The sequence below is a fragment of the Phodopus roborovskii genome, unplaced genomic scaffold, assembly GCF_943737965.1.
Source record: "Phodopus roborovskii unplaced genomic scaffold, PHOROB, whole genome shotgun sequence".
Lineage (NCBI taxonomy): Eukaryota > Metazoa > Chordata > Mammalia > Rodentia > Cricetidae > Phodopus > Phodopus roborovskii.
The window spans coordinates 7938768-7963487 of NW_026126648.1; the positions used below are offsets into that span (position 1 = coordinate 7938768).

General features: G+C 47.1%; 1 protein-coding gene across 1 annotated transcript in view; it reads left to right on the plus strand.

Annotated features, from left to right (window-relative positions):
- The first annotated feature begins 3429 nt into the window (after window positions 1-3429).
- Window positions 3430-24720, plus strand: part of Adgra3 (adhesion G protein-coupled receptor A3) — a 99717-nt gene continuing 78426 nt past the window's right edge. The window contains exon 1 of the mRNA XM_051174108.1: window positions 3430-3878. Coding sequence (XP_051030065.1) covers window positions 3646-3878 — 233 coding nt within the window. The 5' untranslated portion in view covers window positions 3430-3645. The remainder of the gene's footprint in view (window positions 3879-24720) is intronic.

Genomic DNA, 24720 nt, shown 5'->3' on the forward strand with positions numbered 1-24720 from the left:
ACAGGGTCTGGACCTCTTCCCTCAAGTCTCTACATCTTGAATCTCCTCTACTACATCTCCTAGAATCCTCCTTGTCTGCTAGTCCCACCTATTTTGCTTCCCTATTGGCCAACAGGGCTTTATTCATTAACCAATAAGAGAAACATATTTATAGGATGACATCTCCCATCAGCATAATTATTGATTCCTTTTGGTAAGTCACATTCCACCAATTGTAGTAAGCATGGCTGGATAATTGATTTGCCTGAAAAGTTTGAGAATGGCTTTTTGGCAGCTACCTTATGGCAAAAGCCATAGGAAGTCAATAGGAAGAGTCTTGGAGAATGAACTGTTAACACGGGAGAGGTAATATATACAAAAGGAAGCCATGTTCCAAGTTTAGATAAATCAGAATCATCTAGATTCTAGAGGCACATGGCTGAGGAGACAGAAATGGCAGAGTGATTGGAAAAGGGGGTCAAGAAAAGCTTCCAGAAGCTCACATAGTCTGGTAGAGAAGGCAGATAGGTAAATGAAATTGTTAGTAATAGATTTGGATAGACACATTATTTGTGAACACATATATTAAGACACTTATTCATGCAGGCATACAAAGTTAATATAGTTTTTGAAAGTCAACAACAAAGTATCTTTGATGTCTCTCACAAACCTCACAAGTCAGGATTCTCAAGACAAAGTGTTGCAATGTGGTCCATATGCCATCCTTGAAGCCACAGCTGCTGTGATACTGGACTCTCTCTCTCTCTCTCTCTCTCTCTCTCTCTCTCTCTCTCTCTCTGTGTGTGTGTGTGTGTGTGTGTGTGTGTGTGTGGTTAACAAGCAGTATCTCAGTTTCTATAGGACTTCCTACAATGGGACAGTCACAAACACAGTGTGAACTCAGAAAGGATCTATGAAACCCTACAATTCAAATGTTACCCTGTGCTTGAGGCCTGAGGTGGGGATTAGCAGTCACTAGACCTGTTTGGCAAGAAGCTATCAGGGCAACAGTAGCCTAATTGAAGCTTAGGTTTTGGTGTGATTCAGGGGCAAGAACTGTAAAGGTCAGAGAAGACATGCTCTGAGATCTATGCAGCCATGAAGAACTCTCACATCCTGGGTGCTTCTGAAGATTAAGAAGGCTCTGCACATTCTAAGGGCTACAGAGTTGTGAACTTATTTTCCTTTCTTTTCTGTTATCTTTCTTCCTCTCACCCCCACCCCCTGCCCCAAACAGGACAGGGTTTCTCTGTGTAGCCCTGGCTATCCCAGAACTAGATCTGTAGATCAGGCTGGCCTCAAACTCAAGAGATCCTCCTGCCTCTGCCTCCTGAGTGCTGGGATTAAAGGTATGTACCACCACTGCCAAGCTGTTTTGTGAATTTCTAAAGCCTGCTCCAGTTTGTTATTTTAAAAAAAAAAAAAAGGAGTTATTTTTAAAGATGGTGTGAATGATGTCCTTGAAGAAGTCTGACTTATCCATATAATAAAACCATTTCTTCCATATTTGTCTTTGGATTCAATGGTCTCATTTGTGACATCATTTTTTTTTTTTTCTGGTGATTTCATACTTTAGTGTTCTCAACTGTAGTGACATACAAAGATAACATCAAACTTAAGGCTTATGCTAAGTACATCTCAGAACGATCACACACATTTACCTCCATGATAGGTATTAAGATTTTCATATAGTCTAAGTTCATAGGCCTGTCTATAACTGTATCAACAGCAGCATGGCAATTAAAAGCTTTCATATTACTATGCTAAGATTTTATCTTTATTCAGAGAACAGGTGGTGATGCCATTGTTGATGTCTTTTTTTTTTTTCCTTAGTGAATAATCACCTTCAAATAAGTTCTACAGAAACATGGCCAACCTCATTTTAAAACAAATACCAGTCTGTGTCTAAAGTTAGTTATAAAGTTAAAACTTCTTAACCTTGGCTATAATCTCCTACTTTTCCTTTGTAGGTGCAGACCTGTGCTGTTTAACACATGTGACATAGCGTTTAAAGTCGAGTTTAATAAAATGAAATAAACAAAAGCAAAAACGAAGACCCAGTACTTACAGAATGGTAGATAAATTTCAAGGTCTATGTATGTAGCCATACAAGGTTACCACCAGGTCTGGAGCCTTTTCCCCTGAATGATACGCCAAGTTCCAGATCCAGGATGAATCTGCCGCCATTGAGTGTATTAGTAGATGCTAGACACTATTGGGCTTAGCTATTAGTTCAATATTCAAGAAGTGTCAACTGATGCACTGTCCAAACTTATGTAAGTTCATGGTAGATGCAGTTAGATATTCACTATTGACAAAGCCAAATAAATATTCCTGGGACATAACCTTGGAAACAATTTTTTGGGGGAGGCCTTTTAGACCCAAATATCTATCTATCTATCTATCTATCTATCTATCTATCTATCTATCTATCTATCTATCTATCTATCTATTTGCCATAGACAATGCCTCTTCCTCCAATTCTCTCAACCTAGGGCCAAGCAGCTGGAATGTCTACTCCTGAGCGCATGTGGCAGCCTAATGGTGACTGTCAGAATGGTCAGACAGAGTGGGTCCACGTATCCACACACGTGTCACAAGCCCCTCCTGATGAGTGGAGCCGGCCCAGGAAGCAAAGCCAGCAGGGAATGGACCCACCAAGGGCTGTGTGATCCCATGCTCTCTTTATGTTACAAGGCGGAACTCCAAAGTTCGTGAGATTTCTGTGTGCCAAGCTGCTTTTCCTAGTTGGTAAGGAGTTCTGTTTCTCAAGGGAGAATACAACTCATTTTGTTGGCTTGTATAGTGCCTATAAAACTTAAAAATAGGGTAGAAGGGCCTTGGTCTTGCAAATGTTAGGGTGGGGTCTGCCGTCATAGGCATGAATAATGAATTCAGCTGGGGCTTCTTGGCTACTGCTCGGACTTGGTTAACATGTGAGCGATCTGTGGCCTCAGAACTTCTGTCTCAAGGTTCCAAGGACCCTCAACTAGCCCGCAGCTGTTGCCGCTGCAGGTCAGGGACAGCTTCAGAGTGCAGTTTGTTGGAAAGAAACCTGTTTCCTGCCCTGGCGGATAATGGGGCTGGTGAAACTTTCCAACCGTGCCCTTCTTCGCCAATGCTTTGGTTTCAGGCTCTTTCTCCTCCTCAGCTTGGAGGAGGGAACTTCACCCCCTCGGGCTAGGACTCTCGGGGCGCACAGGGCTGCTTTGTCTGAAAGGCAGCGGCTCCGGGGATCGTGGAGCAGGCACAGCCAGCCGTCCCGCGGCTGGACTTGGGACTTAGTGTAGAACTTTCTTCCGCCCTGGGCAAGAGTAGCCGAGTTCCGGCCGGGACCCGGGGGCGTGCCCGGGTCGGGGTCGGGTCGGCCGGCTGCCCCGGAGAGCGCGCGGGGGCCCGGGGTGGGAGGAGCGGCCGCGCGGGGAGGAGCCGGCCGGCCGGGAGGAGGCGGTGCTCCCGCGGGCCGAGCAGCGAGCGGCGCCCGGGCGGCCCTGACCCCGCGTCTCCGCGGAGGGCGAGCGCGGCCGCGGACAAAGGAGCATGGCGTTGCGGAGCCGGAGCGGTCCTCGGGCGGCCGGGAGGCTCGGGCCACCGCCGGGCACGCCCGGCCCCGCCGCCTCCGTCTAGGCCGGTGGCGCCGCTCGGCTCGCAGGCCCGGCCGGCGGCATGGAGCCGCTGCCGCCGCCGCTGCTGCTGCTGCTGCTGCCGCCGCTGGCGCTGCTCGCCCTGCTGAGTGCAGGAGAGCGCGGGGCCGCGGCGCTGCCCGCCGGCTGTAAGCACGACGGTCGGGCCCGGGGTACCGGCAGGGCGGCCGGCGCCGAGGGCAGGGTGGTGTGCAGCAGCCTGGAGCTCGCGCAGGTCCTGCCCCCGGACACGCTGCCCAACCGCACGGTCACCCTGTGAGTAACCCGGGCCGGGACGCCTCCTGGCCTCTTTCTTAGCGGGGTGGGGTGGTGGGGTGCGGAGGCGCGCTCGATGGGCGCGGGGGTCTCCCCCGGATCCACGCTCCCTTTGTGTGCGCGCAGCGGCGGGCAGGGAGGGGGTGGTGCTGGGCGAGCCCTTGAGCTTAGCGTGGGCACCAGGGTGGCCGATCGCCCCCCACCCTCCCTCCCTCCCAAACCGCCACTGCTAGTTTGCCGAGAAAAGTTTTTTTCGGGGATCCCGGGCGCGCCCCACGCCATTCCGTGCGTTTGCGCTGCCCCGGCTGCCGCCGAGTACCACGTGAGGATGCAAGTAAACAGTTGGTGAAGTTAAAGCTCATTCATCCTGACTTTGGGGCTTCTAGAAAACACCATGCGTGCCCACCAGTGCTCGTGGACATGAAGTTGCACCTGAGGTACAGGTTGCAGGACACTTGGGCTTAGGGTGGCCCTCTGTGGTCCCTCAACCCATTCGTAGACCTTGCCTTAGCTTTAGTGTTCTTTCAGAACAGCTTCTAAAGCAAAGCTTCTGTTGTCTGGAGGACGTGAGATAAAGTTGTGCAAGTCCATTTCGGGCCCCGTACTCCAGTCTGAGAGCTCACACTGGAAAGCCAGGAACTTAGGGCTTGAAAAACTGTGTTTGTTGAGTGAGCCCTCCAGAGGCTGGGGTGGGGGTGGGGGACTCTGGGTTTTCGCGGTAGGTTTCCACCTGGAAGGAAAAAGTTTAGTCTTGGAAATGTAGTTCTTTCTGCCAACTGGACTGAACCATTGGCCCAGTGACTTTAGATTCTGTTTTCTGCGAATGATGAATTGGTTTGGAAAAGTTTAAGTCAGAGTGTTCCTAATGGATATTTTGTCAGACTGAAATATGAGTCCCTGGGCTTCGTGTCCCATCTATGTTGTTTTGGTTGGTTTCTTTAAAAAAAAAAAAAAAATCAAAGCTGCCACTATACACACATAAAGGCATGTGTGATCTATGAAACCACTTAAAAGTAGGATTTTTAATTTAGCCCAACTCATCAGAAGGACATGTGGTGGGTTGGTAACAAATTGACCTGTCCTTCTTTATTCTTTCCTTTTTTTCAATAAGGAGCCGTTTAACACAGGTTTTTAGAGATGGGTAAAGTAGTTTTTGTTGGCCTCTTACTGACACAACAGGTCGTTGTTGTCCTTGCCATTTGGTGGTGGTAGGAGTTGTATTTATTTAGTTTTGGGCCAGATGCTTTGAAGTGAAAAAGTGTGGGTACCTTAATCACAGTCTGAGTCTGGCGGAGAAGGGCCCAGTGTTGGAGAAGACGGTAAAAAGATCGTCACACAAGTGACTTGACTTAAGCAATGACTTGAACACTCAAATGCTGGGTCAGTGAGTGACACTCAGCTTGATTCCTGTTTATGCTCAGTTTTTCTGAAATGGGTCAACGGCATGTAAAATGTTGAAACAAAAAATGATGATATTGTAGAAAATCACTTTTTAGCCTATATTCCATTGAGGTAGATTTTGCATGAGTGTAGTGAGACCTTTGAAGTGTCATTTTGATCCTTCTTAAGAAAATGTCTGAAAGCTGTTTAAATGAAAATAAAATTAATACAATTAAATGACCAGGAGGAAATAACTAATGATCAGTTAAGCTGATGATGAACATGTTAGGGTATTTCAGGCCTGCTAGAAGGCTTTATAGGCTACTTTATTTTCCTAGGCAAGCTATCAGAAGAACTGTGGGTAAGTGGAAGATCCAAGTTCCCATAGTGATGTGGTGTCTGGGTCCTGGTTCAAGACTCTTGCTATGCAATTGAGATGTTTCTCACCAGAGACCACATCTGCCTTCATCTTTCATAGTTCAACGCCCATTGCTTTGAGTTGCTCCTAGGTGGGACATGTTTTATGGAAGTTTGGATTGCCTGTTTGTTTCCTAAGGCTGCTGTAGGTTGCTACGTACTTGGCTTCTTGAAATAATAAAATTATTCTCCCTTAGTTCAGGAGACTAAAGTCCAAAAGCAAGACGTTAGTTTCTTAAACTTTAGGATAGCTTTCTTCCTTGATAGTTTTGGCCTTTGGTGCTTTCCAGTTTATGGCTGGAGAACTCTAGCCTCTGCAGCTGAGTTTATCTGGCTCTCTTTCCCTTGTGTCTTTGTGCCTTAGGTGTTTCTCTCTCTCTCTCTCTTGATCTCAAAAGGAGCAGACATAGATTGAATTTAGGGTTCACTCGAAGTTCAGGGTCATCTCATGTTAGGCTCCCTTATTTCATTATACCTGCAAAGACCTATTTTCCAAATAAAGTTACATAGGGAGAGGCAGTTAGTTAGAGCTTGGACAAGTACCTTTTTTTCTTTTGGACACCATGTATCTTTTTACAGGGTAGAAAGGGTCAGGGGTGAGGGGCAGTTCAGTGGTTGAGCATTATAGGCCTAGCTCATACAGGGTTGTGAGTTTGATTTCCACCACTGCAAAAAATAAGCAAGCTTTCTTCTCGAGGGATGCACAGGCATTTGGAAAACAGTTTCTGAATAAGTCTTAGAGCAGTGTGGTAAATGTTTTATTATTGGGATGCACATCTAGCAAAAATGACCCAGAGGAAGGCAGCAAGCCTTAGTGCTTGGTGTGATCCCGGATCTGAAGAAGGTCTTGAGCCAGTTCTGGGAAAATAAAGACAGTTGAAGAAAATAGTGGACTTGGCCAAAGGAGGGAGTTGGAGTCAGTGTACTCCACCATGCCAAGACTCTCAGAAGGCAGTCGTCAGGATGCTGTGCAGTTGCTGGCTCTAGAATGCTAGGGAGCAAATGTCCATTGCCTGGATGCTCACAAGAAGGGGAAATTGGAAGGTGGCTGGCTCCCTGGTTTAGGCTCCAAGTGTGTGTGTATAGCCAAAAGTTTCCAGTGAGTTGACATGCTGCTGCAGACAGGGAATTTAACTGGTTCGGATTGTGAGGGTGACAAAGACTGGCCAGGTTCCTGTTTGCTGAGGAAGGTGACAATACTGTCTGTAGCCGGATGATGTGACCCCTTTCAGCTGTGTGAATAAACAGCTCTCCCCTTCAGGGCTGTATTCATCAAACGAAGCTGAGCAGAAATAAATCTTTGGCTCGACCGCACTTGTTCTAGGACTTTAAGGGATTAAATTCGTTTATAAAATGTTGCATATGAGCTGACCAAAAATTACCTGTATTTAATAGTTTTGCAGGAAACAGATTATTTACTACCTTCCTGTGTTTCGTAAGAAATAGTCAATGTATTGCTTTGAAAGTTCTGAGAACTTCATTGGTCGAAAGTTTTACAGGTTTAGCCATGCTTTTCCTATTGGCCTTCACAGTGGTTCTAGGAGAATAAATAAATTAGGAATTGTCACTTAGGCGGGAAGTCTAGTTTTCCTCCTAGATTGTTTGACAAATGAAAAGAGTGTATGTGTTTGGGTCTTTATTATGTGAATTGTCATGCTGTTTTCTGTCAGTTGATAATTATTTAGACATCTCTGGTATGGTATAGTACAAGGTACAAGAAGTAGAATTCTTGGATTCTGGAACTTAAACATTGTTAGAGGGGAAGGACGGGATAGTGGGAGTGGGTGGCATTAAGGTACAGTTAAAGAATGCCTGTAATTATGCAGTAAGTCCTGCACTGCAGACTTTCCCCATGTTTTAGTAGACTTGAAACGGTGAGAGTTCTGGGTAGTTATGGAGTCACTGGGAAGTACTTCTTTTTTTTTTTTTCCTGGAAGAAGTAAGGACTTGAGTATGGCCTCGGGGAAGGGAAAGCTTGGATTAAAGGACAGAGACCTTGCTGGGCATGAGAAGATGGACTAGTTGCCTGACCTGCTGAAAGGGAGCTCTTGTGTTGGGCCACTAGTGTAGGGGTAGCTGACAGACGCCAGCTTTCACACACCCTGTGTTTCATGGAGTAGTTGGGAAAGAGATGAGAAGGAGGAAGGCATTCCAGGCAGAAACTAGAGGCTGTTGGAACCAGAGGAGACTGGAACAGAGACCACCCTCCTGGAGGAGCCGCTGAGGCTGGCAAAGAGAAGACGGATCATGGGAGCCCAAAGAAGCTTTTTTTGTTGTTTGTTTTTCAGGACAGGGTTTCCCTGTGGTTTTGAGCCTGTTCTGGAACTCTCTGTGTCCAGGCTGGCCTCAAACTCACAGAGACCCGCCTGCCTCTGCCTCCCAAGTGCTGGGATTAAAGGCGTGCGCCACCACCGCCTGATGAAGCTTATATTTCAGTGTGGGAGAAGCTGCGTGGTGATGAGGTGCAGCCAGACCTGGGCCGTTGTGTGAAGGTTTGAAAACCCTTCGAGAGCAGTGTCCACGCCACACACACACACACACACACACACACACACACGAAAGATGCCCGGCTGGCTGGCTTGCAGGGAGTAGGGGGTCGGGGAAGATAGAAACAGCACATGGATGGGTAGGAGTTTGGGGTGAAAGAAAGCAGGAGGGTGCCGTGTTCTTCAAGGACACAAGTTTCCTGGGGAATGTGGGGGGTGCACCGAGTGGGATTGGAGACAGGAGCCGAAAGGACAGATGGCGGTGGAAGGAGAGGGAGAGAGAGACGGCGCTGGGCATAAGTGGAGTGTGGCTTTTTTTGGCAGCAGAGACTTTCCCTCCCTGTCAGAGTGATAAGAGACAAGGTATAACCAGGCCTAAAGGAGGAAGAGGGCAGGCAGCTGTGGGGGGGGGGGGGAGGCTCCTCCTCCTGGTGTCCATGTTCTTAGAGAACACAGGTGTTGGAGGAGGGGGAAGAAGAGTCATTCAGAAAGTGAAGCCACTGGCAATCTCCAGGGGCCAGCAGGGTGGGCTCCTGTCCAGTTCTGTCCTATAAAGCACTTAAATTCAGAAGCAGGCTTGCTATCTCCAGTTGCTTTCAGCCTGCAGAGCCAGGGTCTTGTGGGCGGGAGGGGGGGGAGGTTGCTTGCTAGTTGGGCGAATATAGTCATAGAGAAACGGGTTTTTATGGAACAGCCCCTCTCCCTTTTAGTTAACCTGTGGTGATCCCAGGTAGCCACTGGGTAAGGTTGCCGTCTTTGAATTCAAAATCTTGCCCTCAGCCTGGTTGCCCTATATTCGGCACCAATTAGGTTTTCTTCCTACTGGTGTCTCCTCGCTGTTATGGTGCTGAATGCTGGTGGCCCTGGTCCACAAGGTGCACCTCTTTGCTAGGGAGATGCTGCCCCAGCGAAAAGTCTGAGGGATCGGCAGCGGGGAGTCTGGTCCATATTTAGTGTGTGGGTTCTGTGGCCAGGGTGCGTCTCGTTGTCCCAGGGTTTGCACTTAGCTGTCCGTGGAACTCCGTGATTTCATCCTTGACTTGGTGTCTGTGATCTGGTAAATTCCAGGTCCTTCACAGTCTGGCTCAACTTGTGCGAATTCCTCGCTGACTATCCTCTTGGTTCGGTCACTCAGCTTTTGTCTTCTCCACCTTTTTCTCCTTCCTGTCACCCCCCCCCCCCCACCCAATTCCTCAGGCCTCATCCGGGCCAACCACACACTTCCCATGATACTGGATAGCCGTGCACATAGCCCTGAAGGGAAGATTCGGAGGGGACCTTGACACCTTTCTGACACAGCAGCTCAGGAGTGGATGGTGGAAAAATCAGGAAGCGTGGAGGTTAAAAGAAGGACGTGAATTCAGACTTTCACACTGCTACAGCAAATGAGGGCATTTATTTATTTTAGTGTGGCTCAGTAATGCATAGCTGTAGGACCCATGATTCAGAAACGGGCATAGTAGGTGCAGCTTATATTTGATCTTGGATCTTATATGGCAATCTAAATTCCTACTTTACAGGAACGGTGCAGAATGAGGGGCAGACTTAGGCACCTTTGGTCCTCTCAAGTTTTCCTGATAAGATGTTAAGGGTTCGCATAACCCCGCCCCCAAACCCTGTTGCTTCTTGCCTGCCTGGAGTCCTCCAGCATCAGGGATACTGGGAAACAGTTGCTGGGTTTGGTAGTGTGCCAGGTCCAGACACAAAGGAACCTGGCAAAGTTTGGAGACGTTTGTTCCAGTGCTGTCCCTCCTGCTTCTGTCGCCAGGAACCTGTAAAGATGGGTTTAAAAAACAAAACAGAAAACATAGGAGTTAGAAGAAGCAACTGGACAAAACAAACAAACAAACAACAAACAAAAAAACCACAAGCTTTTGAAAGTAACTCAGAAAGTGACCTAAGCTAGAGACCTTCCTTTTATTTATTTATCTATTGGGCTTTCTTATTGGCCTCTACTCTCCCCAACCCTCTGGCCTCTGCCTCTTCAGGGCGGTACTTAGCTTTGCCTTCAAGCATTACAGGCTTGCAGCACCATGCATGCTGGGCTGATTTCTTTAACTCAGCTGTTTCTTGGGGTGCTGTTTTCTGTCCTGTCGTGACTCTGGAAACCTTCAAAGACTACAACAAATGCGTTATTATAATAGCATTTTTCCCTGTAGATGGAAGAAACAGCTATAGAGTACTGTAAGCTTTAGTGGCCTGCTATTTCAGTCTTCAGAATTAAAACGTTGCAGGTGCAAACTCGGTCTTTAAGATTTTGATGGTTGCATAGCAACTCACTTTGATTTTAATGTTCTTTGTAGGGTTTATCTTGCATGCATGTTCAAGTTCAGTGTAATGCAGAAGGCGATAGGCAAAGAAGAAGCTTTCTTCTCCTTTGACTGAATCTCTATCAATTTTTGATGTCCAGGAAGGAAATCCTGCCTGTTGGGGTGACCCTCACAGGCTCTCCTGAGTGGCCATCGATCGCTCTTAGCACACTAGTACTGGGTTGCCTGTGGAGCAGACATTGGTTTTGCTTTCCTGCTGCTTTTAGTGAAGAATTTCTTGTCCTCTTGACTCTTCCTGTTTAGGCCCTGAGGAGGTCAAGTGCAAGGTCATGCTCTCCTTCAACCCACAGCCTCTTCCTCCACTTCCTACTTGCCTGCAGGCCACAAGCCTGAGTTTGAACCGTGCAGGGAGGTGAGGACTGCCCAAAGACTAGAATTTGCTTTTGCTTTTCTTGGTAATAAATATCTTAGTCTGTAACCATTTGAAGTCACGTAACTACAAGATGTTCATATTTATGGTCTTATCTCTGGACTTGACTGTTTTATTATTATTACGATTATTTTCCCCAGTTAGATCAAATCTATCCTGGACTTACGTTGACATTCTGGGGCTCTCCCTCTTGCCTCCTATCTGTACAATATCTGTCATGCCTCTCCTAGAGTAGATGTGGCCATCATTCCAGCGCTTCAGGATGTAAGTTAACCCATGCTCTCCCACAAGCTCATGCCTCACATTCTGCTGAGACAGAGCGGAGTATGGAGATGGTTTATGGGGCTTTAGGTATATTAGCGATAGAGAGCAACGATTCCTAAAGGGAGCCTCGTAAGACAGGTTTAGGCAGGGCTTTGCCGAAGGGGCCCAGTGATGGATCCTTTTGTTCCCTTGACCGCGGCTGTGTTGTTATCTCTTTCTTGTCCATCTCCTGGGTGCACAGTCTGTCTGGCGGCTCTGCCTCTGAGTGTCTCTGGCTTCCAAAATCTAATCACGTCATTATTCGTGGAAGTTTCTCCAAGATTTTCAGGCTAAGACATGTCACACACAGATGGTGGTAAAGTAAGGAAGAGAAGGATGCTCCAGGCCTGTATCCCAGCCCCGGGGTAGAAGGGTCCAGTTGTCTCCACCTTCCTGAAGCCTGATGGTAATGTGCCATTGAAACTTTGATTTGCATCACCCAGGAGTATTAAATATTCCCATTCCTGGACCACAGCCCTGTGCTCTGGTGCAGTTGTCCAGGGATGGGGCTCCAGACATTAGTGATTTCCGTTGATTTCAACATCACCTGGGATTAAAATCACACTGTAAGGTATCCCAGCAACCTCAAGGGTTAATTGTAGCTACCAGCTGTCCTGTGTTGCATGGAAGGGAGATGGAAGAAAAAGCATAGAAACAAATTGAGGGCAGCTGCTCCTGGTGGGGGTGGGGTGGGGAGGAGCTGTTCTAAGTGCAGAAAAGAGGAATGTCTCTTAATAGAGACATTCCTGAAAGAGCTAAGAGAGTTGCAGGCCGGGCCCTTGTGCACGCACGGGAGGCTAGAAGAGCAGTTTGCAGAGCGAGGCATGGCATCTAACTGGATTTCACTTTAGTTTGTGGGTGAGGGCGGGATGGTATTACAGATGTGCTGTGGGGATGAGTGAACACTTGGAAGGGCCTGACAACTGCCAACATTTGTCCCACTGGAATCTGAGGGCCTGCCGCGTGTGTGTGTGTGTGTGTGTGTGTGTGTGTGTGTGTGTGTGTGTGTGTGTGTTTGGACGGGCAACAAAACAGACAGGACCCCTAGTGAAGGCCCCCTTAACGGTTTCCCTGAGGTTTAAGACTAGGAATCAGTTCCTGGCATGACTCAAGGTCTGGTTTCCACGCACGGACCTTCTCAGAGATCAGGGGATGATGAGTCACTGGAATTGTGGACACAGTATGAACAGTTAGTTGCTAAAGGAATTCAAGCAGTTTAAAAACTAGGATTCCCCACTGTGAAGAAAACCACAAGAGAAGACGGAACGGCAAACGCCGATTCTGGGCTTTGGACAGTCCTCGTGGTGTGTGGGACAGCACAGACAGACTCAGAGGGACAGACAGTCAGGAGAAAGAAGACGGCAAAGCTCAGTGTGTGTGTGTGTGTGGGGCATAAATTAAATCCAGTGATATTTCTGCATAGGACCACAGGGCTGAGGTCTGATCTTGCACTTGTATTTTCCTTAGGCTCTGAAAGACAAACAAACATGTTAAATGACTGGGCTCATAGAAGAGAAAAAAAGAGAGATAATTTAGTTTTCAGTTTGGTTTAATATAATTTTAAGGTATGGAAGGATCATTCGTGTTTGGCCACCTTGTTTGGCCACCTTCTATGAACGTTTTCTAGTAGTATTTTCCTTCCTTCCTTCCTTCCTTCCTTCCTTCCTTTCTTCTTCTTCTTCTTTTTTTTTTTTTTTGGTTCCTCTTGCTACCTGAAGATTGCATGGAGGCAATTTGCCGTCCATCGGACGGGATGTTTTTTTTCGTCATTTCCTTGCACTTTTGGCTGGGCCTAAGGGAGCACTCCTAAAGGAGCACTCCTGAGGACCTCCTTGTGTTGTTGACCCGGTAGTTGGCAGGTGTCCTGGGGACATGGCTGGCGACTGCAGAGCACAGCACTCATTTGCCAGGCTGTGACTCGACTGAGTTCTTGGGCATGTGCCAACTGCTGCTAGCTCCTTATCTGTTCACGTGGTTGGCATTCTTGGTTCTGGGTTTAAATAAAACGCAAATCTTACATCTGTTCTTTGTACTCCTCCCCACAGTTTGCCTTCTTAAGTTTAAATCCAGTACCATTTCTGCATTTGTCATACTTTTCCAGACTGTTCATCATGGGTGTGGGGACAGGGCACGTCAGGCCTGTAGAATTATGGATTCTAACCAGAGGAGGCTGACTTACTACTCTGGAACTTTGTTAACAACTTTTACTGATCTTATTTAGGGTCTTGACCAGTGACTGTGTCACCATTGCAAGAAAGAGAAAGCTTTTGTTTTGTTTTGTTTTCCAAGACTGGGTTTCTCTCTGTAGTCCTGGCTGTCCTGGAAGTCGCTTTGTAGACCAAGCTGGCCTCGAACTCACAGAGAACCAACATCTTCGTAATGCTTGTTAGCTCTGTATGTGAACGTGCTGTTCCGCCCGCCTGTTGAAGATTGGTGCTTTCAGGCTATGCTTTTCCAGGGAGGCCAGACATGCTATCGTCCCCAAGCAATATGAAGACACTTCTCATGTGGGATGTGGAGTGCTAGTGTGTGACTGGCCCCGTCCAAACTACTGCCCAGGCCCGCTCTGCTCCCACTGACCGCCGGGAGCGTGTGCTTGCTGTAGGACAGACAGTTAACAGAACTCCTGTGCTGGCATGGCATTTCAGTCTAAATCCCCCTTGGAATTAATCTAAGGAAACTCCGAGCAGCCTTCCCCTGGAATGAATGGTAATGAAGGTTTTCTCTAACACCGGTGCAAATGTTTTCTTTCTTTAGGCCTGCTTGATTCAGAGTCTAATTAAATTGATTCCTTTCCCATCAAGATAAGACTTAAAAGAACCTTCTTGACTGTGTACTTTTCTCCAGCTTCTTATGAGAAAGGTGAAGAGAGATCGCAGGGCAGTGTTGAAGATGTCCTTTCTGTTAGTCTTATCTGATGCTTCTTTAATGTTTTTGTACACACACACACACACACACACACATATATACATATATATACATATATACATATATATACATACACACACACACACACACACACACACACACACACACACACACACATATATATGCCTGAGTAAGCACGGATGTTCCTGCCTTTGGGATTAGTGATTTGAGCTTTGAGGCTCTCCGAGGTTGTTCTGTTCTCCTTCTGTGGTTGCATCATGTTCTAGAACTTCTATGAGCCTGTCTTACATTTGTGTTCTCCAGCAGCATGTCTCTGTTTCTGCTCATTTCTTAGTGTGATTGGTAGGATGATGTGGTTTATAATCTTAAAAACGCTACCATTCTGTGCATGAGCCAATTCATTGTTCATGTCCAGATAGCCCATGAGTTATTTATGCCATTATGTAGGATGGTGCATATCTATGACATCTGCATGTATTATTACTCAGCAGCCTCTTGCTAGTATATGTATATGTACTCCTGTGAATACATATGTCTATCATTTCTTTTAGAAACTTTCAGCCAGGTGTAGCAGGAGGCACAGACGGATGTTTTCCGTTTGTAACGTCGTTTTTTTTTTTTTTTTTTTTGTCATTCTCTAAGCCCAAGTGTAAGCTCTCCCTTCATGGTCCAGCCTAAGAATGCTAATGCAGTTGCAATGGGAGCTTGGCATCTGCGTTGTACCCTGTTGAAAAGCGATCAGCTCATCTTGCCTGGTGCCCACTTCCTACCTGCTCTTTGCTTGTGTTGCGGGACTTGTCCTGTTCTTGTGGAATGACCACACTTGCTGTCCCCACTCTCTGTCTAGGCTGTGGGTTCCTGGTGGTCACACGAATGTCTGCGTCATCTTCAGGCACAGGAGCATTCACTCAGTATTTCTCTTTATAGGGAGCTCCCAGTTCCTTGATATTCTCAAATTGGGCTGGGGAGGCATCTCTCCTTATCCTTAGTGGGACGGGATGGGTCTGTGTTAGCCAAGCCTTGGGATATTTGCTGTTGACATGTAAGAGTCCTGCGTTCTTTGATGGTGCAGTGCCTGTCTCTCCCAGCCATGCAGCTCTGTTTGTAGTTCAGTTGCCTCCTGCCTTTTGGAAAGCAAGTCTTTCCTCCAAGAACTTCTTTCATGGTTTGTGAATATGTCCGTGGCTGGCGTGTCTCTCCGCTTTGCCATCATGCTGAATGCCCACCCGCTCCATTGCTGAGCTCCTCGAGCCTCACACTCTCTCCTTCCATTTTCCTTCAGTCCTTCCTCCCCCTGCACTCACTCAGGCTGCTGAGAGCAGAGCTCCTGGCGGCCCCACAACATTCTCCTTCTTATTCTGGGTCCTTGACTTGGACTACTGCATTTGAAATCACTCTCCCAGATTCCTGAATTTCAGCAACTGAATTCACCCTTTCATCTCGTGTGGTTTGGGCTAGAGAGCACCCAGAAACAGCCTGTGGTTCCCATGCCAAGGTAAATAAACCCAAGAAGGATAATGGACTTTGGGGCAAAGGGGTAGGTGTCATGTGGTGTGAACCTTGGGGAAATATAGACTGTTTTACTCTAGATTAGTTTACGTTATTTCTTGCTTAAAAAACAAAACCAAACCTAGATAACTGTATCAGATTTGATTTCTCAGGACTCTGATGGGAGATGTCATTCTGTATATGTTTCTCATACTGGTTAATAATAAAGCACTGTTGGCCAATAGGAAAGGAAGATAGGAGGGACTAGGAGACAAGGAGGAAATAGGAAGCAGGAAGGAGGAGTCGAGATGGAGAGTCTGGAGAGTGCTGGACGCCAGCCGCCTCCCCGGTAAGAGAAGGCCATGTGAAAATACATAGATCAGCAGAAATGGGTTCATAATTAAAGGCAGAGCTAGCCGATAAGAAACAAGTAACCGGGCCAACAGTATTGTACCAAATACAGAGTCTCTGTGTATTATTTGGGGCTGGCGGCATGGCGGCGGGACTCTTTTGAAAATTACCTAAATTCCCCTGCGTGTGGTAAGGGGATGTATTAGTTTTGACAAAATACATGACAGAGGTCTAACATACTGAAGGAAGTGTTTGTTGTAGCTCGCGGTTTGAAGGAACAGTCCATCATGGCGGGGAAGGCACGGTGGCGGGAGCTTGAGATGGCTGGTAGCATTGCATCCGGTCAGGAAGTAGATGGACACTGGTGTTCAGCTCCGTTTTTCCTTTATATTCTGTCATGGACCCTTGTCAGTGGAGGGGGCCTGCCGCTCGCATAGCGTGTGCTTCCTCACATCTCTGTTATTCCAGCCTAGAAATTCCTTCACGTGGACCCAGAGCTTTGTCATAGACCCTGCCTGTCAATATTTCCCCATGCCACTGTGACTGAACTCAGGGGCTCCAAATAGGTGAGAAATCTTGTCCATCAACTCGGCTAGAAGTTAGCAACCATGTACCAGATTCGTGGCCATTAACAATTTTAATAGTTAATTTTATATATTTAGAAAATTGTATAATCCTTATTTTCCCGTGTTCGCTTTTGCATTGATTATAAAATCTTTACGATTGGGTTTGTTGTGCTGCTGACGTGTGCAGCTACTGTGGGATAAGAGATGGTGAGATCTTCCAGCCTCAGCTTTAGTTGCTTAGGGAACGGGAGCAGGGAGTGTCGGCTCAGAAGGGTGGGAGGGGTCCAGGACCTGCCCTGGGTGAGAAATGAGGCTCTTCCTTCCTGGTCTGGAAGGGGGATAACAACTCTGAGGTTTTCGTGCTCTTGAGTTTCTGTTTTACACTGTTCTGGGGAGCCCCATTCCTTTGGCCTAACAACCACCATGTTCATCAGAGCAGCTGTGACTACTTCTAAGAGGTCTGTTCACTGTCGACCTTTGCTTAAAGGGGAAGGGCTGGGGAAAAGGAATTGTTGCACTCTTACTGAAGAATTTGACAGCTCCCATCCTGGACCTGTTTTTACGGAGTTCTGTCCTAACTGCACATGGCCTCTGGAGGTGCTAGAGTGAACAGCGAAATGCTGGACGGCAGGTATGCTGTCTGTGCAACTATAAGGAGGTCATCACCCATCACAGGGTGGGACTTGAGGTGTGCATGGGAGCTTTGGGGTCACTTCCTGAAGTAACCCGTCACCTACCCTTTGTAAATAAGACAGATAAACTCATTGGTTCCCCTGGTTGGACTTTGGTGACCCAGTACCTCAGTTTGTGTCCTATAAGCAGAGGGTGTATGTTGATTTACAGTTCCTTAGAGAAAGTTCCTGTGAAATGGGATCGTTGTACCTTACTAGTGTGTTCTGTAGTAACACAGTCTATTTTCCAGCGGTGAGGTTAGCTTTTGTTGGGGTATTGAAGGAAAGGTCAGTAAAATGGAAGATCCTGTCTCCACCTTTCTTTTAAGGATGGGATTTCAGAAGATTCCTTAGAGAAGTAGGAACAACGGGATGGAGATGGGGAGGGGAAGGGAAGGGAAAGGAAGCTATGACTGCCTCATTTGGTTGTAGCATCTATAAGGAGTCACCCCGTGTGCAAACTGGTGAGCCAGGAGACTCTGGTGTGATGCATCCCGAAGGCTCTAGAAGCAGAGCATCGGGTACAGGAGTCACAGTGATGGCACAGGCCCTAGCCTGGATCTGGAAGCGTCAGGCACACAGATGTCCTGGGACCAGAGAAATAATGTGTGCCAGCTACCCACGCACCCTTACAACCCTGTCATGTGGACACAGAACATTCATCACCTGAAGGGGTCAAATGTTTGTTTCTTTCTTCTCAAACTGGTTTGGTAGTTACCTTGAACTGTCAGGGCTTGGGAAGCCTAAGGTGTGTGCAGACTTAGCTCCTCGACTTTTAGAACCTCAGCATCCTTGGCTGATTTTCAGGTTCTGGAGATAACTGGCATCCTGATACTTGTCAGGTCGTAGCTACTGTGTTCCAGAAATGCTTCACAAGCAGCAAGTTCCTGGCTCTGCCAGACTAACACGGGAGGTAGCACCCGTGGTTTACGGGTGTTCCGGCACAGGCAGGGAAATTCACCTTCTGCAGTTACATGGGCAGCAGGTTGCTTTTGGGCCTTCTCTGGGACTCCAGGCCTGCAGTTCTGACTACTGTGAAACCATAAAAGCAACCATTTGGCTGTAGGGTTGGCTGTAACTTTGCAAAGTAGTTGACAGAAGAGACTGGTGCACACTGAACAGGTTCCTTAGAGATGGCTGACTGATGGGGAGACAGGGGATGAGACATTGCACTTAGGACTTAGGTCCCAGTGGCCAGCTGAAGGGAAGTTTACTGTCCCCTTTTGCTCCCCTGCAGCAGTTGGGGGAGTGACCAGGACAGTTCTGCTCAAGTTTGTAATGCAGTGTTGCCTGTTAATGAGGTCTGTGCTGCTCATCTGCATTCTTGAGATTGATGGTTTCATCCTGGAATCACAAACGACCCTACCTCTGGGAGGACCAAGACCATCGCAGTGGGGCGTAGCTGCCTGCCTTTGGCCTTCCTTGGAAGGGAAGCCGGCCTTTGCCACTCATCTCAGTTTTAGGGAAGGTTCAAATTTCCCGTGGTTCTGAGCACCCAGGTCCCTCTTTAACAGTGACACAAGAAAGAAGAAAGCAGAGAAAATAACACCAGACTGAATGGGTTCAGGGAATTCACACTGGCTTGGCCAAGTGTGGATTGTAGCCCTTGCCCTTTACAACTGCTCTGGCCTTCAACTTCCCTAGCAAGGAGGTGAGGCTCTGAGCTAGATTGCCCTTAGGGTCCTTAAATGCCAGAATCCTATGAATTTACATAGTGCACAAAGCCAAATCAAACCTGACAAGATCACCGAGGTGTTTTTTAAAAGGCACAGACGTTAATGAAGCCCCAGTAGTTTTATTAGAAGGGATTCATTGCATCATTATATGGCATTCACACAGTAAGTGCAGGGGCTGTCTTGGCAGAGGCAGCCAGGGAGGGCTGGGGAGGGTTGGGGTGCTGTGATTGGCATCTGGCCTGCCTGGTTCCTTCTCCGTCTTAATTCACTGCTCTTAGCTGCTCTGATTGCCCCTCAGTTGTCAGTTGAGACTTGCCCTCCTTCCCTAGGGCTAATCCCAACATTGGGACCTTGAGCTGTCTGTGTGTTAACCAGATTTCTTTCTTGTCTCAAAGTTCCTGACTTGAGCACTTGAGGGGCCCACTTAGCATGTAAACCCCGGGGTATACCCCTTTCTTCATTCGCCATAGGAATACAGAGTTTTAAGTTCCAGCTTCATGAGTAGCCTCGGCTGCTTGTCTGAATTTCTGAGCTCTTGGTGAACGTGTGGGCATCTATCAGTATAGGAATCACAGGCATTTTGGCTAGGTAGTAAATGGACGGACAGATGCGCGCACGCACACACACACACACACACACACACACACACACGCACGCACGCACTCACACACGCACGCGCGCGCGCACGCGCGCGCACAGACACTGACCTGGAGTTTTCTCTTCCCTCCCCTCCCTCCCCCCATCGCTTCTCTCCCTCTTTTGGTACTTTGTAAAACCCAGTGTACTTATTTATGCTCTATGCAGAGTAGTGAGCTTTGTCCTTGTCCAGATGTTGATTCCTGGTGGGCTGGGTTCTTCAGTTGGTGGAGTGCTGGCCCAGCATCCAGAACGTTTCCAGCGGTGCATGGATCTGGCATGGTGTACTCCCAGCATTTGGGGAGTAGGGACACATGGGATGTTCAAGGTCATCCTCAGCTTTATAGTACTGCCAGCCTGGGATGCATGAAACCTTTGTCTCAAAAAACAAAAATGGGACAGACCAAACCCCTAAAGACCAAATAACAACCCCTCCTCAAAAACTAACCAACCAACCAAACAAGGTCAGCCCAGTGTGAATCAATCACTCATCTCTACATATATATTCTCTCCTAAGCACTCTGATGGGGAGTGGCTCCCATCGGCAACTACAGATCTTTGGGGACTGTTTTGGGGGGAAACCAAACGAGAAAGAAAAGACTGACAAGCCATCAAAAATCATAATATATTTTCCTGGATGTGCCAGCTCCTGCAGTCTGTGTGGGAGTGTTGGAGTTACCTTCACAGTTCCCTAAGGGGGTTGTTATTATGGTGAGCCCTGGTTCTTGCTTGAGGAGTATGGCAGAAGGTTCCAAGGTCACTGAGCTGCTAAGAGATGGAACCAGGCTTGAGCTCAGGCAGTTGCCACCCGGAGCCTGTTCCTTCAGCTCTCAGAGTCCAGTGTGAGTCTGGCAAGCACTGGGCCATGTACCTACACTGATGAACACACAAAAGCTTTCATTTTATTTTAATGCTGTTTAGCAGTGTTTGACCTTATCATCCCCGACTCCGTCCTGTGTTAGCCTATGTAGTTTCTTACCTTTTATCATTCCTGTTAATTTCTGAGTTCATGCTTGTTTATCAAAGACGCGTCCTCCAGACCTGTCAGTTGGTTTCCCCAAAGTTACTTCTTTTACAATGCATTTTTATTATTTTTATTTACATATATAGGTGTGTGCCTGGAGAGTGAGTTCCTGCCCGTGGGTGCTGGCAACTGTCCTCTGTCCTCTGCAAGATCAGTCAGCATTTCTACCCTCAACCTCTGAGCTGTCTTTCCCTCAGTGAGATTACTTTATCCAGGACAAACAGGATGAATAGTTGGTCCTTTCTTACCCATTTTCAAAATAATGAATTGGCTCTATTTATAGTTTTTAATCTTATATAAATATCTTACTAGTTAATAATTTAAAATAATCCTTTAAATTAAAAGTGAAATGATTATTTACTTAGACTATGTGCTTTGACTCTGTGGCCCCTCTGTGATCTCTCTCACTCTCTCTGTGTCTGTGTGTGGAATTCAGGAGCTTGTGTCATGGCATATGTGTGGAGGGCAGAGGGCAGCCTTGGGTTTGTTCTGTACCTTTCTCCTTGTTTGCGAGAATCTCTTTGCTGTTCACCTCGGCATATGCCAGGCTAGTTGGTCATAGGCTTCCGGGGATTTTCCTGTCTCTTTCTCCAATCTTGCTATATGAGGGCATGATTTTTCAGATGTGTGCTACCATGTCTGGCTTTATGTAGAAACTGAGGATTTGAACTCAGGACTTCAGGCTTGCATGATAAGTTCTTTACCCACCGAGCCTCTTTCCAGACCTGTCTTTAGTCTCCTAGCAAAACAAACACGTCACAGTAGTGTCCAGCTCTGCTTACAGCCGGTCATAATTTTGGTATTTCTCTTCGCACAGTGTGTGCAAGTGGTGTCCTGAATTGAGATGGAGAAAGAGCTTTTTAGCAGTTCGGAGATTTGAGTACATGTTCAAATCCCGGAGGAGGCTTGTTCAGCAGGTCACAATCTCTGCCTTTTAGGTCCTTAAGTTTCATTCTACTGCCGGAGTTGCGCAAGGTACAAAAGGATTGGGAACCTCTGTCTTTGATGGAGCCAGTCTGTATGAGTTCACTGAGGGCCTCCCCCGGTGTCTGTATTGATGGTGAGTGATGATGCTTGCTTTTGAGACAGACAGGGCTTTGTTCTGTAGAGCAGACTATCCCGGAACTTGCTGTGTACCTCAGGCTAGCCTCATGATCCTACCCTCTTCGTCAAACAAAGTAGGGTTAGGCTGTGTTATGTTGCCAGCGACACATTTAAAATATAGGTGTGGTCTTAGGTCCTGGTTTAGACAAAGATCTGTAAATGATCTTTCTGCGTTACTAAATTTGATTGTGGCCTGGAGATGAGAACACACTGAACTAGAGAGGTTGAGTCTGGAGCTGAAATAGCTGGCATCCTTGGCGACGGTGATAGGATCTGTGTCTACAGAACCCACACCCGTCCGTCTGTGTATGTGGTAGACAGACAGTGTCGGAGTCTGAGGTTTATGAAGCTGTGAACACAGCTGTCTGTACAGAAGGACTGTAGTTTTCTTAGTCTTGTTTGTCTTTGCTTTTTAATTCTTTATGTACACAGCCACTGCTACTGTAATAAAAGTTACTTAAAAACAAGCCACTTTTTAGTGAGAATTGTCATTTATCACTCAAGTTGGCCCCTTCATCTTAGCTGGACCTTAATATCTGTTTTTTATATGTGTTACTGTTCTCCAGATTTTTTTTTTTTTTTCACGAGCCAGCACACTAATATTTTGCTGATTTGGTTGTGTGCCCCTTGCCCACTAGTATGTACATAAACCTCGTGAAGACTGGGTTTTATTTTGATTTGTTTCCCCCAGCATCCCTAAAGCTCTCAAGCATGTAGTTGGCACTCACTAAATCTTCATCACCAAGTACCTGAATGAGTAAAAATCAATGTGCATGTATATCGAGTTCTCTGAGGGAACTGTGGGTTTCAGTCAAGTTTAAAATCCCTTGTATTAAACTATGTTTTGTAACTGACCTAAAACTCTTGAGATGAGTTAGCGTAAAGAAAGTTTGCTTTTGTAAAGTTACTTCTATAGGGAAGTTTCTAGAAATGGAGGTTTAGCACCGGGGACTGCAAATGATTTAGTATATCCCCCAACCGCCCTCCCCATTTTGCCTCTCAGCAGGTATACAGGTTATCTCAGTAGTCAGTGGTGAGGAAGTGGCCTCAGACGCAGCCTGATTGGCTTGTTTTGGCATGTGTCTTATGTGTCATGGCTTCCGGCCTCCTTACTGGTAGGCAGTTTACCTGCTAAATTGTTTAGTCAGTGGTATACTTTTAAGTTCCTTAGCGTTTCTTTTCAGATCAAGGTGGGTTCAAGTAGGCACAGATCCTGCTTTGGGCCAAGCTCTAACACTGCAGTAGATGTAATTTACCATTTTCTTTCCTAAAAGTTCTGCCTGTGCTTAGGGGCATATGCCTGGCTCTGATTCTGTGCGTGAAGATCTGCTTGTATGCAGCATTCATGCACATTCCTTTATCCGTCCCTCACTTCCCCCTCTCTCCCTTTTCCTCTCCCTCTCCTTCTTTCTCTTAATAGAACTGGGCTCAAGAAGTCGAGAGGACAAAGGCCTGGGTGCACGTAGCTTTTACCTTCTAATTTCCTTTCCACAGGAAGCTAATTTAAGATGCCCCTGCGTTTTCTCCTCACAGGCCAGTGCCTTTCCCCTGGTTACCGTGAAGCCATGGTGTGGGATTCGCCTTGGAGGGAATTTGTGTAGTAAAGTTTCTTGGCAGCTTTTGTTTCCTGCCAGCTCTACGTTGTCAAGAGCTAGGGCAAATGTTCCTCTTCTGCCTGCTCCTGCACAGCCTGGGAGTGAAGAAAGGGGTTTTTTTACACTGGAAATGGACTCGGTGGGCAGAGCTTCAGGTAGTGAAATCCTACCATAGCTCCTCCAAAAAGGAAACTGCATTCTTCTTTTCATTTGAAAGTATTTTAAGGAGAAAGTGATTGTGATCCTTGTTAAAATGAGAGCCATGACCATTGGGATGGGTGCTGGTTGGGCAGACACACTGGGCTCAACTCCTAACGCAGTACCAGCAGCAAGTAGGATGGATTGCCAAGGAGGCTGGGGCAGAGGGTCAGTGGACGGAAAATTGCTATGTGAAGACATCAAGGGAGAGACAGGTGGTTGCGAAACTGACCTGACAGGATTCTTGCTGAAGGCACCGGGTGATCCGCTGTCAGCAGGGATGCCAGGGAAATGAGGAATCCGATCATATGTCAAGAGAAAGAGGAGGGGGCTCTAATTTAATGAGATCGTTGTTAAACTGGACTTCATGGAGCAGATGCAGGGGCAAGAGGCGTGGCCTTCGAAGGAGGAGGGTCCAGAGCCACCCGATTCAAGTTTGGTTGAGGGCAGCCTGGGGAGGGGGGAATATTATAAAGAAAATCTTGCTCTTTTGTTACTATATTTTGAACTTGGTCACTCAAAACTTGTACAATTTAAGAAAAAATGTATTCTCTGTCTCGTTAAAGAACCTACCTTGGACCTTTCGCCTCTGCTCGCTGAACTTCAGACACTTGGCACTTGTGGTAGTCTGGTGAGCGCTGCTGCAGGGTTTCGGGACTGCTCTTGTGAGTCTCAGCAGCTCTGCAGTGAACAGCAAGGTGGTTCTTGTGCGCAGTGCTGAGGATGTGGCCACTGGGAAAGCGTCGAACCTTTGCAGCTGTGCCCTGGGGTAGAATGCCTGTACCACCTCAGTGGCCACCCTTTCCCTTCACCCGTTTGTGAGCCCTGGATCTTGTAAGCCTTGCCTTCTGTGGCCGGTTCTACCCGAGGGAGGACCCATCCACTCCCTGCCTACACGTCTGTTGGTGGCAACCTTTGCAGGACCGCAAGACTTACTCTTCGTCTCTCCAATATCTTCCTACCCACTGGAGTTGGGGAGGGAGATGATGTAGGGTATCGCTCAGAAATGTGTTTTCCCAGCCGGCTTATTTTCAAACACCCTTAAAGATTGTGTTCCCTTTGGACTAGATGTACATTCTTCCTATTGCACTAAATACCTGGACCGTGTGTGTGTGTGTGTGTGTGTGTGTGCGTGTGTGTGTGTGTGTGTGTGTGTGTGTGTGTGTGTGTGTGTGTGTGTCACACCCAGCTCAGGCTAGTTGCTCAAATATATTCTGAGTTAATGAGTAATTGATACGTCATCAAAAATTTTCAGCTGAAAAATCAAAACTCTGAATCCTAAAGACCCTCAGTATGGTCCCAATAGGAAGGTTTCTGTTTGATTAAAATGCCAAATAAACAGGCTTTTATTGTATTCA